Raw genomic sequence first — 17,939 nt, forward strand, 5'->3', positions numbered from 1 at the left:
GCTATAAAAAGCTTGGATGAATATACTCCCACTTGTGTGCTGTAAAGAGGTGCTATGGCAGGACCTTTGTGCAAATATTGACAAAGGAAATCTGTCTGTTTCTCTTGGCGTGAAACTCTGCAGTTTAACATCACAAATTGTAAAGATGAAAGCTAAGACAAGAAATCTAACACATTAAGCACTGAGGTGCCCAAAAATTCCATTTTATGTCACAATGAAGACATAAAAATACACATTTAATACATAAAGACATTTGGGGCCAGATGTACCAAAGGATTTTACCCATTCTGTGTTTATGGGAAAAAGCTTTCGTACATATGGCCCATAGTGTAATCTTAACAAACCAACCACTACAACTCACTTCTGGATCGCAAAGAACTGAAATTGATTAAAATACACAGGTTTGGCCGCACCTAAAAGAATAGGGAGTGAAGAAAACATTAGCTATCAGCAGTTAGGTAAATGTCCCCGGAGCATACCGATCTGCCTGAGAAACTACCTTTTCTCGTGCACAACCATAACAGATAAATATGGGTGTATTCTCTGTAAATAGAGAATTTGGTGATATTCCTAAAAAGGCGGTTGCTTTTTCCGACTTCTGTTTATTCTTCAGAAGACAGATTTCGAAGATACTTGGCATATGCAAATATTGCATGTATGCACGGCAGATTTGTAACTCACATATTGTTGCAGTGTAGGGTTAGCATGCATCTGCTGTACACCCAAGTACTTACCCGGTTTTGTTTTTGTCCAGTAAACTAGGAGCCATGGCTCGGAGATACGCACAGGTGCATATCAGCAGAAGGATTACGGTCAGCAGACTCTGGAAATTGAATATGGCAGACTAGAAAAAAAAAGAAAAAAAAAATTTAAACGCTTAATACAAATTATATCTTACTCACTCAATAATCAATCACCTTAATGACTGCAAATCCAGTGTGTTCTTACTTTATTCTATGCAGAATAAAACTAAGCTCTCAGTTTTTTAAGAACAAATAATAAACCACTAGGCTACTTTATTTAATGATGTAGCTGCAGACCTGTTTAACTTTATACAAAAAAGTACATTCAAACTCGCTGCTGAGGCTGCATTTAAACGGTTACTCTTTGTAATAATTTGTTTCTTTTAAAAAAGAGTAAGCTTGGTGCTCATAATTAGCTGTGGGCGGAATGTTTCATTACACTCACGGAATTGGTTGAATTCTGGCCAAATCTGCCAATCTCTGAATGTCGGACTTTTTCTCCTGCCAAGCTCCAGAAAATGCGAACTGGCGAGCGCGAGGGAGGTTTGGAGTCCCTAAGTGTAGTTTTCTAAAGCGGATGTTCACGGTCTGAGGGCTGTCACTCAAGCAGATTTTACACTCGAGCTGCAGCAAACTCAACTCGAATGGCTATGCACTCTTGCACAATGCATGTTTCAGTGCAGCTTGTGCTACACGTGCTAAATTGCAGCCTGAGCATGTTTTCCGCCCGTTAGCGGAAATCCATGGAATCTTGCGCAGAGGGAAATTCTTGGTGTTCGCCCACCTCTGCTCGTAATAAGGTGCAATAAAACAATATTTGTTTGCCATTGGAACCTGATCAAAATGTACCCAGACTTCATAACTGACATGGGCAACATAAGTTAGATTGTCCTCTAGCTTTTCAACAACGTGTGTCATTTGTAATAATGTATTTTTAATAATAAAAATAGACTGACATTTTCAAGAAATTTAGCCAAGTGTAGAAAAGAAGAGTCACTTACAGGTGATAAAGGAAGACACTTTCCCCAGGAGCCCTGGAGTCCGATGCTGAAAGCTAAAGGCAACTAATTAAATCACCTCCATAAACAGAAGAGAGTCATTTATAAGTGATAGTCGGCTACACACTTTAGCTGTGAAGCCAAATAGTAACATTTAAGTTTGGGATTCTGAACACTTCAGTCTACATGCCATCTCTTCAATTTATCTAATTTTACCTTTTCCTCTCTTACCAACTCAAACCAATCCTATACAAGTTCCCCAATGTACTCAGAGAGATGGGGTGTAGGAAAGCTTGAAAGACAAATGCACCCAGGCAATACAATAATTTCAGCATGTCTACCTTCCTGCATCAACAGTGGTGAACCTTCCAAAATCCAAGGGACATCTACAGGTTTCTGATTACCTTATGAGTGTTCAGAACCTGTTGCCCTTCACATTATGAGAATAATTCTGACATGCATTAAACTATCTACCCCACAATCAAACAGCAATGATAAAATGCCTTGATTCATTACATGTTTGTGAACTAATTAGTAATACCATATTTGCATGGCTGCTCCATCCTACGTTATTCTCTGCTGTGCGTCCTCACTGGGGATTTGCTAACTCAGCCTAATTCCAAACTATTCGAATAAAATAAAGCACGTTTATCATTCAAATCAGCTGCTTTAACTTTAGTAATGCACTTTCTAGTCAGTACACTGTCTAACTGTAGAGTCATCATCTTCTGCACCTTCCCAGGGACTAAACTGAATCCAAAAACTCAGGAACAAAAGTGGATTTGCGCACAGGAGGCTGGAATCCAACGAACCGTGACTCCTAGACAACCTCTACAGCAGAGAATAGCGGGCACTGACTGTTTTTGGAGGCTGCAAATAGGTGTATTGATACACCACGCAAAGTCTGCACAGGTTGCTATAAAGACTATGAGGGCTGTCGCTGGTAAACGTGAGACCCCTCAAGTATCTTCAGATTTTTTGGATTGCTGATGGAAATGTAAGTGGGGGAAGTCCCCACAATGAGCGGTCTGTAGCTCTACTGTCTTTAAATTTCTCTAAGGCTGCATCTATCTTTTCACTGAAAATACTAAGGCCCTCATTATGAGTTTGGCGGGCGACTTGCGACTGCAGTCGCCCGCCAAACTCATCCCGCCACCTGCCCGCCAGTGTGGGCAGAACACCGCTGGCCCTTTCACAAGTTCAACGCAGGGCCAGCAGGCGGAAACAGCGTTTCCACCAGCCGGCCCTGCGGTAAACATGGCCTTCACATTGCAGCAGGCTCATAACTGAGCCGGCAGCAATCTGGCATAATTCGGGCAGTTGAGTGCGCAACAGGGTAGTGCATGGGGGCTCCCTGCACTGGCCATGCTAAGTGCATGGGCAGTGCAGGGGCCCCCCAAAACCATAACGCCTGCCTTTCTCCGTCATGGAAAGGCTGACGATATGGGGTCTCGTAATTCCCAAGCCAGTGCTGCAAGCAGTGCCGCCAATGTGGATTACAACCAATAGGACCGCCAGGATGTCGGCAGCCTGGCGGTGTCAGCGGTCTAACCATGGAGGCTCCGCCACAGTCGTAATATGGAGGTCCTCACCGTCAGCCCGCTGGCAGTGGGACTGACACCGCAAGTCTGGCAGTCAGTGGACCGCCAGACTTGTAATAGGGCCTAAATCCATCACAGAGGTTATCCATCAAAGACATACCCAGAGAAACCCGTGAAGCATGTCTCCTGATGGCTCAGGTACCCACTGCATGTGCAACAGAATCTGTAGTGAATAAGTTAGAATGCAGATCATTTCTGCAGCGTCTTGTTCCTCTTGCACTGTCAAGCAAAGGTACTGTGCATATCTTACAGCAAGGCAGGTAACATCTCGCTGTCACTAACCATGTCCCAGGGCACATGCATAACAGCCCAAAAGACAACCTGCATTCAAGGAGTGCAAAATCAAAGTGGCAGAAGAAAAGATTATTTATCCCAGAAAATTATTTAGGTTAATCTAACCAGTGGAGGCCTGCATTACAAGGCTCTCAGGAGTAAGATGCAGTGGCAACAATGTAGGGTGAGCTGATGCTGGTCAGTGAGGTCATGATATGGGATGTCTCACTGTTGGGGCTGAGGACAGTTTCATCCAAGCAGCCATGATTGGCTAGTCAGGGCTTCATTTTATTTCAACAAGGGCTCAGAGGAAGCTGACCCAGGTTGAAAAATTTGAAGCCAAAGCTTTCATCTCTTCCGCAGTGAGTTGGATTCCAGGATTTTGGAGAGGTATTCAAACCAAGTCAAGATAAAGGTGAGTATCTGGATAGGGATTGGGGGGGGGGGGGGGGTCAGCCTTGTCATTGTCATCTTCATTAAATCCCAAAATTTCCTCTATTGACCATAAGTACCGCTGCTTTGGCAGAGGGACCAGGGGCCAGCCCTCATCAGCTTGATCATTAGCTTTGATGATTTTGTATCTCAAAATTGGACATGCATTTGCAGGATAGGTTTGAGATTTGAGATGAGGGACTGATCCAGAAACTGCGACACTGGAGTTGGAGGTGGCACTGATGGAACGACAAACAGCAAAGCCTGCAGCAGATCCGTTAAAACATGGCACAACATTGGCTGGGAACAGGCTAGATTTGTCTGGGATGCATTGGTGCCGTGGAAGCACCTGCCTTTGGAAGGCTGAACAGAGACCCAGATGGCAGCCTTTGGGGCCATAAGGCATGCCAGAGAAAACCACTACGATTTTGAATATTTGTAGCATGGTCACCTAAGAGACTTCAATTTTCTGTGAGGTTGGTGATGGACTGGAGAATTCAGGGTGCAATTGCTTCAGAATTGGCATGGGTCAGATAGGGACTGTGATGATGGATGTCACAAGTGCTGGCTTTGTGATCTCTCCTTGGAACGGATGTGCCTGAGTATCAAAGAAATTCAAGAGCACCTCCTGTGGTTCTCCAAGTTGTCCCTGGACTTGTCTTTCAACACTTTTGATCAATCTAACCAAGGCACCCTTGACGAAAATTGGACCTTCTTATGTTCTGTGACACAGAGGTTGGTCTCTTTTTTTCAGATGGCCATACATTGCATCTGAGGCTATATGTTGCATGCCTGGTTCTAGACCACAAACAGATATCATGCAGGTCAGTAAACATATCTGCTTCGGAGATGCGAAGCAGGGCTCGGGGTGATATGCTTGCACACTGCTATAACAAGAATTTTAAGAGATTCAGTGAGAAAGAAAATCAATAGGAGCTGCACTCCTGATATGCACATCAGCCAAAGAAAAAGGGGAAGTGATGTCAGTGTTCTGGGGTGGTGCCTTTAAGTGGCTCTGTGTCATCATGTATGAAGGTGGGACAAAGTTGCGACACAAGCCAATTATGTCACTCATCCGCAAACAAGGGCTACTTCAAGAGTTTTCAGAACCAGCCTGGCATCTGGGAAGACTCATAAGGTGATGAACTTAAAGCAGATAGAATGCAACAGGGCAAAATGTTTGCAGAGCTGCAGAAAGAAGCAGGAGTGAAAACAATGAGATAGGAACAAATGTTTATTTTCTTCCATCCAGCCAGGCACAGTTTAAAGTTTATTCCAACAAACAAAAGGGCATATAAAGGCTACTTGCTTTTAGTACAGACTCATCAGCAGGAACAGCTCTACTATATTATTGTCAATGCTTTTTTTGTTTTGCCAGATGGCGTACAGGGTGTTTGAGAGGGATAACACAGATGATCATTGTTTCTAGGTGCTGAGCAGTGAATATTAACACTTATTGGCAGAGGGCTTGAGGGTTACATATGTTCATATAAAAATAAAGATAAGACATACAGAGGAAGAAGTTATTCTCAAAAACAGAAAACCATTATGACAATACTGAAAAGAAAAAAGAAAAAAAAAATCACACTACTGATAAAATCGCAGGAGCACAACCAGGAAATGAGCATACCGAAAATGATTTACTGCCTGCATGTGACCTCTGAACTAATGTGTAATAAGCAGCAAGCTCTCAGGCAAACGCAAATGGTGAGAAGGAGCATAATGTTGACTTTTTAGATAAATATTCTGAGCCAATATGGCATACTGCCTCGAAGATTAGAAAACACCAGTTTTTGTTTCTACGGAAATCAGTACAAGGTGTTCTAAGAAGGTTGCAATAAATGGAAGTTAGTGTATGTGTCTGCAATGCGGTGTATGCTTACCTGTGGAAGTGTAGAATACATGAGATCCTGTGTTTGTTTGTGGTGTGCTTGCAAGGATGTATGTATGCTTGTAAAGGGCACAATATATGTCTCTATGGTTACATTTTGGGAGACCCAGGGTTGCGGGAGAAGCATGTGGAGGTAAAGGAGCCTCCTCAAGACAGGTTTGTGGATTGCTGCATTTCTAAGAGCAGGCTGCGACATACATACACTGAAGGAAGGAAGAGCAGGCTCTTCAGTGCAACTCAAAAGGACTATTTGAGTTTGACATAGGTCACTGGTCAAAAGGGCCTAAACACATCTGAAAAGGACATGGGACTGATAAGGGAATCATAAGCAGTAGGGCTGAGAGCCTCTGTAACCTTATGATAAATATCAGTGAAGCTGACACCTAGGTGTGATCCTAGAGTAGCTCCCATGGCCTGTGTTTGGAGTTAGCAAGTTTGGTCTGCCAGTCTCTCTGCTTAGTGAGGGGGTATCACTCATGAGAATCAAGGTCACTCACCACAGAGCCTGAAGTACCAGCTTCTGCCTGACCAGAGACCAGTGGCCCAGTGAGGAGAAGGAGATCACCTGGAGGAAGAAAAACCCAGTGGGGATCCTGGCAACCGGATTCCGGTAAGCAGAGTATGAGATTATGGTCTGTCAAATTCAGCACAGTGATTGGGTTGGCTACCCATGTGTTCTGTTGTGACCTAGGTGGGAGCAGCGGAGAAGACCAGAGAGCTGCACTGATCAGACCCTTTGCCCATGTGCACTGTTGCCTCCATCCCCCTTGATGCCAGGACGGGGCCATATTTATGAATGTTCACAATAGCGACTGCACTAAACTTGAACTGCTTAAAGAAATAATAATGTATTTTCTTACTTGCCTTAAGTATATGGAGCATCTTGATTTTGCTACACGAAGTGCTGAAGGGGCAACTATATGTATTTTCACATTAACAATAGCCCATATTTGTGAGACCTTATGTCCAATCTACACAAGTTACAGCATATTTCTAAATCTGTAAATCAATGGGATGTGAAAGTTTAAAGGTTTAACATTATGTTAGTCTTTCGAATGTAAACAGTTAGAAATATTTGGTTGATTTATTGTGAAATTATGCATGAATTTCACATTATCTATTTCAAATGTGCTACCTGCCAAATGGCCTTCTGATGTCACCGAAGACAGCAGATAAAGTAGTAGCAGTCCTGGTCAGGGAAAGATTTACATTGACCATGAGGGGCAAGTGATAACAAATCTCTGTGCTTCAGGCTTTTTTTTTTTTTTTTTTTTTTTTTTTTAACAAACCTATACTACGGGGTTGTTATCTGAAAAACAAAATCAATGGGTGTGGGTAGCAACAATATGGCAGCCTGTTCGTTATTGCAGTTCTGTCGAAAGTGCTCCACCTCTTTAGCAGAAACACTTTTGTAGAAAATACCTATACAAAGCTGTAGGGAACTGACTTTAGCAGTCAGGCTGCAACAGGCTGGCAGAAGCCTTACCGCAGCAGTCCAAGAGTTTTGCTGAGCCATCAGCCAAATCTTCAAAGGCTCTTCTTAAAGAAAGAATGTACAAATGGGGGAAAAAAAAGAAGAAAAAAAATCAACAATGCTTGGTGTGGCTTGTTGGCACCAATGATTTTAAAAGCTGGAGAAGAGTGGCATGGGAATGTGATGGCCAAATACTGAACTCACAATTGCTTCCACCTATCAGCTCCAGTCTTTGCTTTCTTAACTAGACACTTCCCTAAGCACAGCTATTAAGAAGCACAGAAACACTCCATCTACATACGTAAGGGTCGTTCGTCATGAACTGAATACGTGCTTTTATTTAAGTACTGCCAGAACCTGTCTTCTGCTAAATAGTGACCAATTCTCATAAGAAATCCTACCAACTATAATGAAGGGTCTCACACAGCTCCACAATAATGCAGAACTCTCCGCTGGATAAACAGGACACATCAGCAGTGATAACCATGTTACATGTGTGGGGGTTTGGTGACTTGTTCAACCTGGGTACAGGCAATTGTGAATTTGTCAAGCCTTCCTGAGACTTTGACTGAAATATAAGGCCATATCCTGCAGCTTTATCAGATATTGACCATAATTCCTAAGACAGGAAATCTTGTTGTAATTCAGAAGTTAGGGCAGATTTTTGGCTTTAATGCAGAACTAACAGGAATGGTAAAAGTGAGAAGACTGCTTTATAATGCAAGGCATAAATTACATAAGTCTGTAGGACACCGTGAAGCAAAATCCCCATGCCAGAGACATGATCATTGGGTAAGAAGTTAGCTGCTCATCTTTTTGGCCAGGGTTGTTGAGACAGCACAGCACTTTTTTAGGTCGAGCAAAGGCAACGCAAATACGGTGACTCGACGTGCTGTAAAGTACTTTTGTGGGCTTTCACCACACCCATCACTTTCATTCATTCCTTTTAAAATTCCTTTGATTTCGTAGGTAAATGCTTTAGGTTTGTCCCGCCTTGAGGCTGCTTTGTTACCGCCCTGGAGACTGACCATGTTACATGGATTATTGCACGATAGGCCATTTACCTTAGTGTCCTTATGCTGTTTCTTCCGCTTTCTTGCTTTTGGGAATGCCGCTGATTCTCTGTGGTGTCTGCACCCAAAGGCTGCAAGCTGGAGGGGGGGGGGTGTTCTCAGAGGAGCACTTTACATGAGTACCACTTACGTATGTGAGTAGTTTGGTGTTTTTAAGAGCCTTGTTTGTAATATTAATGCAGTAGGCCTGGAAATGTGTAAGGCATTATGCCCTTTAGGGACTAAATATATGGTTACACCGCATTACTCTCTGCCATTCTCTTTTAATGTGGCTATGCTCTCTAGGTGCTGATTATATGGTTACATGCTATTACAAATGCAATTTTTATTGTGGAGTCCTCTAGGGGATGTTCTGAGCATTACAGTCAAGATACTACAATATTTGCTGCAGTTGGAAATTTGCCCCATAATGCTTTGCGGGGCATTCGTTCCACAAACATGTTGGCCCATAACTCACTGTGCGGTGGTCCTAGCCCTGGTGGTGGGACCACCATCAAAACATTTAACATGATGAGCTTCTTCTGTCTATGTCATATCTGGATCCCCACATTAGATTGAGGGGGACCACAAAATAATAACCCCTCCCATCATTCAGTGTTATTTTAAGCAATCTCATGACTTGAACTTTTGTTTTACAGCTCAGAGTAGTTTGTGTTTCAGGGCCTGGTTTGTAATATTACTCTAGTAGGCATGAAAATGTATAATGCACTATGCCCTCTAAAGGCTAAATATATGATTACATTGCATTACATTTTGCCATTCTCTTTTCAGGTGGTTACGCTCTCTAGGGGCTGTCTATATGGTTACATGACCATGTTTCTTACAAATTACATTTTTATTGTGGTGCCCTCTAGGGACTGTTCTGAGCATTACAGTCAAGATCCTACAATATTCGCTGCACTCAGAAACTCGCCCCATAATGCTTTGCGGGGCACTCCTAGTACAAAACATTTTTGCCCATAACTCATGTGGTGGTCCTAGAACAATGGGACCACTATCAAAATGGTTAGTACGATGCCCTCCCTCTAGGCCATCTCTGGGTCTCCATACTAGTTGAGAGGGACCCCAAAATAATAACCCCTCCCACCATTCATTGTCTTTTTAAGTTCTCACATGGCTGAAACTTTTGTTTTACAGCTGTGAGTAGTTTGTGTTTTATGGGCCTTGTTTGTAATATTTTTCTAGTAGGCCTAAAAATGTATAATGCACTATGCTTTTTAGGGGCTAAATATATGGTTTCACTGCATTACATTTTGGCATTCTGTTTTCATGTGATTACGCACTGTAGGGCTGACTATACGGTTACATTCATCACACCCCTCCCACGCCGCTGATCTTCTGTTGGGGGCTTGGTAGAGCAGGCAGAATGCTAGGTAAGTACAGCTTATGCACTACCAGAGGGAGCAAATGGGGAGGGGATATCCCAGCATTCTTCATGTTCTTTTTTCTGTTATGGAGATAGTTATCTCCAATTAGTGATGAATGGGGCGAGGACAACAGGACCAGGAGTAATGAAGATTAATGGTAAGTAATAGAGCATTACTCAAACAACAGAATATTAAGGCTACTGAAAGAGAAGCTGCACACAAAATGAAGTTAGGGCAGATGGGACTTTTCTGTGATGACCATATTTCCCATCTACAGTGTAAAACATTAAACAACAGGGATTGCAGTAAAGGAAATAAGTGGCCTGAAAATATAAATTAGATTTTTCGACAAGAGAAACGGGTCTTAAAGGAGGTAGGAAGATCAGGCATAAGACATTAAAAAAAACGTCTGTCAGAAGAAATAGTGTTTTTTTTAGGGGATAGCGCAAAGCGCTCCGTTCCCTGTTGTAATCGCTCTTCTGGGCTTCTAACCACGCCATGTAATGTTGGTCACTTTAATTGGTTCGCGGGCTTGCCTTTTAAAATCTACTTGCTTTCATTAGTGAAAGGCATGCATACGTCATGCCTTTTCCGGTGTTTAGCTCTTCTCGAGCGCACCGACCAACTACTGAAAACTTACGAGGCTCTATGTTTTCCGTCTGGTTTCTGGACTACTTTTTCTCTTTATTTCGCACAGCGATCTCGCTGGGCAGTAATCTAGCTCTTTGCATGACATCGATCCTTTTACATAGGTAATCGCACTTTTGAGGGTTTCATAAATAATTGCACTTTTGCCGGTTACATGGATAATTGCACTTTTGCCGATAGATTTCACTGCAAAATAACTTTTATTTTCCTTTGTGGGTTTGCTTTGCGCTGATGGCGGCCACCGGCTTGCTTATGTGAAACATTTACTTTTCAGTTTATACGGTAAGAAAAGTCTAATTAGTTATGTGAAACTGTTTTACTTTAAATTTTCAATTTATGTGGCAAGAAAGGTCCGGTTAGGAGTTTACAATGCCAATAGCTCTAACTCGAGCAAACGAGGGACCCACTGCATTGCAAATGCTTGTCTTCCTTGCTTTGCGAAATGTTTGTGGACAGCCCAACGGATCCCTACAACGAAAGGCTGGAGGCTGTAAATTTTACCCACTGATGCAAAGAAACAATATATATTTGACCTAATGAAAAAAAACACAAAATAAGCTTGGGAGAACTTTTAGATTGGCACCATCATTCTAAGTAAATATGTCTCCATAAATCATAACAATAATTTTGGATAGGATAAAAATGTAGTATAGTATATAAAGGAGGCTGGTTGTGCTGACCGCTAATGCATGGTTTGCCAAGTGAGAATTAACCTCAGTTTTAAGCCAAACTTTCTTCAAAAATAAAAGTGCCCCTAGTTTAGAACTAATTCTGCGATGCATTGTTTACGAAGATGACAACAAAACCTATGAGAAAAGCAAATAACACAGGCTGCTGACAACCAAAAAGCTAGGCAGAATCACACATACATTATACAAAAACGGCAGGGGGAGTGGGACAATGCGCAAAGCTAAATCAAAGCTTCAGGGATCACATAACTTCAGCCAGAAAGCACACTTTCCTGAAACAAGCCCATTTAAACAAAGAGATGCTGCAGTCTCCCTGAATTCACAACTTAAATGCAAACCTACAAAGAGAAGCTGGATTCACTCATTTAGTGAAGACGTTTTAGAAGCTATTCAATAGCTGGTTGTTTATAGAAGTCATTGTGCACATACTCTGGCACAAGAAATTTGCCTCGTTGAAGAATTCAACATCAGCAGTAAGAATATACTTCAATACAATGCAAAGTGAGGATCCATCACACAGTTTCGCTTACTGGCGGATTATAAGGGATATTCCTGATGGTATGTTATCTCAGACTTTACACTTATGCAATGTTATTTTAACACAGACTCGCACACACTATCACTGATAAAGAAGGAAATCTTAAAAGCAGACACACAGTCATTACGTGGGGACCCTTGTCATTATGTGGGGACCATTACCCCAAGAGGTGAGCAGTTCTGTGTCGGTAGGCCCGGCCTCCAGTCCAGGCATGACTGTGGGAGATAGATGTTCCAGCAGGTCAAGCAAGAGGTGCCCGACTAAAAAGGGAGAGGAAATGCTACCTCGAGCGACAGAGATGGTCCGCCTGACCAGTCCACGGGCTGAATTTAGACATCAAGTATAGCAAGAGAGTCTAATTTGTTGTGAGCCTGGGCAGGAGCAAGAATGTTTAGTCAGTCTTCGAGGATCCAAGAAAATGTTACTACTATGTGCACCTCATCAAGGAATAAATCTTAGTGGTACCAGGGAAGAGGGCAGGATAGGACAGGTGATTTACTGATGAATGTAAAGAACGTGAATGACCTATTCAGTTTATAACAATTTTTTTAATATAAATGCAAAATGAAGATAAATGTTGAGTGGCCTTGCCTGGAAAGGAAAAATGTTTTGTTGTTTACCCGGTAGTACTTGTAACACATTAATAAAAGGGGAAAAACATATATTGTTGTGTTTCTCACACATACAAATATCAATCATAAAAAATACCACTGACCTAAGTGGCCCTACTTTAAAAAAAAAAAAACAGGTAAAGGTTGGATTCTCTCAAAAAGAGAAGACCATTCTCACTCAATAATTAGTATGCACATCAATCCTTTGGAAATGGAATTTAAGAAATAAAAGAATAACTATGTAGGTCCTGATTCTCCATATCTCAAAGTAAAGATCTGTTGGTCGCACCTTAAACCCCCCCCCCCCCCAAACACTTATGTAAACAAGTGGGGGTAATGGTTGTTTTAACATAGATGCTGTAACATCAACAATTACATTCTGCTATCCTAAATGGTGAAGCAAAGCACTCAATTGCATCTGTGTGGAACTCAAACCTGCTTTCAAAACCTCCATAAACTTTGCCAGTCAATACAGCACTATGTTATCTAAAGTGCAGGCAGCATAGAATGGCTCAACATTATAAGATCAACGCTTTGGTGGTGCAGCACCATTACTATGTGTATTTACATGCACGGTAAGAACAACAATGATTTATACCATGACATTTTACCACAGTACAGAGAAAGCGACGCTATGCATCAGCTTTTTAATTTTAAGAGACAAACCACAAAATATTTTTATAAAATTAGACTTAGGAAGAGTGGTTGCTCGCATGAGGGATTGTGAAATGATAATGTATTTTCTGAGATTGAAAGATTTCAAACCTGGAACAATGTGCATTTTACTCTAGGAAGATCTACGCTGTCAAAATAATTTTAAAGGTAGCTTGTTTAAGTACTTGGACGAAATGATGGCAAAATATACTTTGAACAATATCTGGCTCGACAAGCATCTTTCGAAGTGCGCTAAAAAGCAGTCGGAAATCTGCAACAGATGTATGGATGATGACGATGTGGTAAGCCTAACGCCTTAAAATCCAGTAAACCTCTGGCTCTGAAATATTCTGAAATACGACGATAGCAATATTTAACTGAATGAGGTAAAGGTTTGTAATGCTGGGGCATCAGGTTGCGCACAGATGCAGGGACCACAGAGTAGCTCAGAATAAACCTAATGGTGAAAATAGGCTGTAAAATGTGTGTAAATAGAATATTGAAAGTTTATTGTGCATACGCAATAGAAGATAATTATTTAGGGCAAAGTTGTTAATGTATTGAACCAACTAACTCTAGCTCAGCTCGGGAGACTTTTGGTCCACTTCCCCCTAAATAAAATATTTAACTGTAAATACTCTGAAGGAGGTGTATTGGGATCACTTCTTCCTGAGTGATCTTAGGAACACTAAGCAGGACTCACTAAACTTATACATTTCTTAAGACTTTAGATGTGACACTTCCTTAGGGCCAAAAAATTGAACCTTAAATTACGTTATGGTATTCTTCCCCTTCCTCCCGTGCAGGCAAATGGAAGAATAGTCCTACATTGAACACTGTCAGCCCGTCGTGCTGCCAGATTGAAGAATCTCTGGTTCATTTAATATTCTTCTGTCCTGGTTATGCACGCCCCAAGAAGTCATGGATTATTCCAATTTGCAAGCAGTTGGGTTGTAGACCGATCCACATAGCCCTTAGGCTCCTGCGCACAGAGGACTCCAGTCGGTCGTATATGCGGTTCCCACATATCTCAACTGGTGCTGGGCAATCAGAAGGAAAGCATTGGACTAGCTCTTTTTTGGGGCTACCTTCAATGTAATTTGGGCATTAATTATGCAATCTGACGGGGAATATTTCTGGATACGAGTCTCTTGTTCTTAATACATAATGTATGTTTGTATCTCTTTTGCATATACCGAGATGTGTTTTATGTATTTTTACTTTTTTTAAATTTCACTGTTTCTATTTACTGTGGTTGATACTTTTATGGTTGCAATATACTTAATAAAGTATATAATGATGATGATGATGAATTAGCCCCATATGGAAATAACTAACAAATGATGTGTGTGTTTAGTTCATCAAGCATTTAAACCAGCAGGAACAGCTGATACTTCAGTCCTTAGTTAATTGCCATAGGCAGAGGAATGTTAAGAACCAGTCTCTTAAGGCCACGATTTGGTCTGCTTTATCAACAATTCTAGGAAACATTGAAGCCTGGACAGCTTACTTTCGCACCGCAGGGAACACTGTGGAACTTTACCATGTTCAGCTGAGAGCTTTACAGCAGTGGCTACAAAGACACTGAAAATGGTATCTTTTAAAACTGACTTGGAGACTTTTAACCTTAAAAAACATTCAGCCTATACAGCCAACACATTTTTTTCCAGAAAGCTCTCCCTCCAAGCAACCTCTTAGTCTCAATGTCTAAGGCAGTTAGACAACTCTTAATTCACCTATGTGTTTTGCTAGTTCTACCTCTGGCATTTCAACATGCCTGGCCAGCGTACAAACATCAATGAACAAGGTGTGGTCTATTTGGCTATAAAGGTTGAATCACTAACCCGCGGTCATATGTGCATGCCCCAACTGAATAATTGAAAGAAGAAAATGGCAAAGACCACTTTTCCTTAAAAGAGGTTGTCTGCTATCCACTGAGTAGCGAATACATGCAAATGTCACACAACTTGGTTAATTAAGTACATTAATGTTGCTCACATGTTGAGAACTAAGGGTGAGGGACTCACCAAGATGATTTTTGAGGGTGAATTATTTCGCTGTACGTTAGGAAAGCTTTTAGTTAAACACTTGCATTTTTCATATTTTTTTATTCAATGGTTGATATATGTTACGGCATATATGGTATGATTTTAATTGACACTAAATGACGATGTGATTTTGATTCAGCAGGAACCTGCTAATTTGTAAGTACCTAGGGTTGCAGAAAATCAGAATCAAGGAATTAAATGCGATTTTATACGAGGCAGTGATCTCTTAGCCTGGTACAGCTTGGTTTTAGCAGCATCAAGAACATGGACATTATTAACATTTTCTGTTGTGAATAGTGGTCAAGGGCATTGGCCGTGGGCTAGAAACTTATGTTGATGCACTTTGCAACAGGGTATTATGTGTACCGTGCCTTATGGTGATGAGCCTGAGCTAAGGCTTGATGCAGATCTATGATTAAATGATGGCCATATTTAAATTAGGGTCATAGTAACAATTAGATCTTTCATTTGAATTGCTATATGTGATTTGCTATAATACGTTTTATCCCAAGAAACAATAAAACATTGTCTTAAACTACTGCTCTTTTATTCACACTTAAGCAACAACTTTCTCCACCTTCACAGAACATATATATCTGTCGGGAGCGGCGATCGGCAAGCAAAAGGGGAGGGGGGATTAAAAAATAAATAAAAAAATAAACACTTGCCTTAACGCCACGCGCTGCTCCTCCTTCACCTCGCTGCAGGCGCAGGCTCCCAGCCTGCCCTGCGGCCAATCCTAATGTTGCTCAGAGCAGCGTCAGGATAGGTAGGCAGACTGGGAGCCTGTGCAGGCTCTCTCCAGCCCGGCAACGGCTTGGCTGGAGAGAGACAACTGTGCATGTGTCTTTGGCCAGCCAACGACGGCCAGGCAAACATACATGCACAGTGAGGGAGAGTGCACACCCTTCACTACCCGTCACCCCCCGGCCCACAAGGTTTATTATTGTTTTCTTTTAAAGGTTTCGGAGCTGCCGCTGCTGGCGGGGGGCGATGCTGATATCTGTACTGTAAACCAAACCACTTTACCTCCCACTGCCCTAGAATATCTCTTAAAAACTCCCCACGCACCAAAGAATATTGTGCAGTGCCCTCCTTAGAACAGCTCTCTGCTTCACCACACAACAAGGTTGTCTAAGGAAACTAACCAATTGTGTTTGTAATCACAGCAGGTAGGATATCCCTACTGCAGAGCGCCTATGATTACCATAACTCACCTATGCCTCTCCTTTCACATACCTCAGAGGTGTTCTGCACAAACAACAAAGTGGTCTATTCATAAAGGTATTTTTCAGTACGTTAAGGAGTACCGCTGTAGTACTACTTTCCGTACACATAAATGCTTTTGTGACTCGATCACATTGTGTTTCCGCTTCTGTGCTCCATCTCCCTTACCCACAGCACTAATCCTATGCAAACTTGTTTTTTAATTCTACGTTGCTTGCACCTTGCTACCACAACCATGGCACTGCACCACCGTTATCGTGCTCCATGTCACTCCTTTGCAATTCACTTTTAATTCCGGGCACAATTCTCAACTTGTGCCTCGAACTGGAAATACATTCAATATTAGTAAGTATAAAAGTGCTCAGTTTTACGCAGGTGATCAACAGTTTAATCATAATGCAAACATGTGACTTGTTTTACACAGAGCATTGTCTCACGCGGCGCACTTTCCACCTGCCCAATTCTCTATCAACCTAATGCTTCCACTCATCTGACCAGTGCAAAACTCTATCGCCATGCAATTCTCTATCGGATCTGTATTTCCCACCCCCCCCCGACAACCGTCTTTTTGCTGCACAGTATGTCTCACTATCGTGCGCGCCCTCCTTGCGCACCTTTCACAATGTAAGCAGTGGCGCCTTGCCCTTACACATTTATCTTTCTTCTTCAATCCAAACCCTATAGCCCCTCGCATCCCTTGGACGGCACTCTGTAAGGTTTACTAACTACCGCCTTATACAACCATCCGTCTCTCTACAATATTCATGTCCTCCCTCAAAAAAACGCGGCTTCGTCGCGGAAAGTATGCAGATTCTGACTAGTTAACTAGCACTCGCTGGACCTTTAATTGAACTTACCATAGTTGCAACCTGTCACATCACCGGAAAGGAAGTTGCGACGGTCCTGACATCACGTGACTACCACGTACACACGCAGATATTCGCGCATGTGCTGTTTCCAATCTCAGCCCCGCCCTCTCCCGTTAGCTTTACTTCTCAATGGACGGCATCTTCAGCCGGTTGGCTATTTCCTTTGTGTACGTCAGCTGTAAATAGTGACGTAGAGGAACACGGTATCCAACTGTGGATAGAGGCTCTTTCACGAAATTGGTAGGGAGACTCTGGGTTATACTAGAAGGGAGGAGAGAGAGGACGGGATTAAGACATACGAAGTGGCTCATGGTGCATATAACATTAGGTTAAAGGCGGTCGGGGGCGTTAAGGTGATTATATGAAGTGCCAGAGATTACCGATAATAGCTAGCGGAGTGAACACGGAGTCGGGGACATATTTATAAGAGCCACAAAGGACATCTGAGTAACGGGAGGCAGGCAATGGAGATATAATTGGGTAGGGGGCAGGGGATACTGACGAACGAGTGAAACAAAGTTGTGACCAAGAGGGGCTTTCAAGAGCGTGAGCAACGGTAGCCAAGGAACCATAGGGGACAACAGGTTAATTGCTCAAAATATCAGGTGGCCGATTGTGAGCAAAACCTTCAGATGCACGTTTTATCTCTTGCCATTGGTCTTTGAGGCAGTGAGAAGAAATAGAGAGGGCTGCTGGGCTTGGAGTCAACAACACAACCATAATTAGTCCATGACCGTTTGACCAGTGATTCTTGGTTTCAAAACCCAGAAAAAGTTGTCAAAGAAAGGCAATAACATTTCTCC

General features: G+C 42.2%; 1 protein-coding gene across 1 annotated transcript in view; it reads right to left on the reverse strand.

Annotated features, from left to right (window-relative positions):
- TMEM167A (transmembrane protein 167A) overlaps positions 1 to 17,268 on the reverse strand; it is a 60,171-nt gene extending 42,903 nt beyond the window's left edge. The window contains exons 1-2 of the mRNA XM_069224752.1: positions 17,125 to 17,268; positions 735 to 844 (exon numbers count right to left, since the gene is read on the reverse strand). Of these exons, the coding sequence (XP_069080853.1) occupies positions 735 to 844; positions 17,125 to 17,127 (113 nt within the window). The 5' untranslated portion in view covers positions 17,128 to 17,268. The remainder of the gene's footprint in view (positions 1 to 734; positions 845 to 17,124) is intronic.
- Positions 17,269 to 17,939: the final 671 nt, after the last annotated feature.

This window comes from Pleurodeles waltl, chromosome 1_1 (assembly GCF_031143425.1).
Source record: "Pleurodeles waltl isolate 20211129_DDA chromosome 1_1, aPleWal1.hap1.20221129, whole genome shotgun sequence".
NCBI classification, from domain to species: Eukaryota; Metazoa; Chordata; class Amphibia; order Caudata; family Salamandridae; genus Pleurodeles; species Pleurodeles waltl.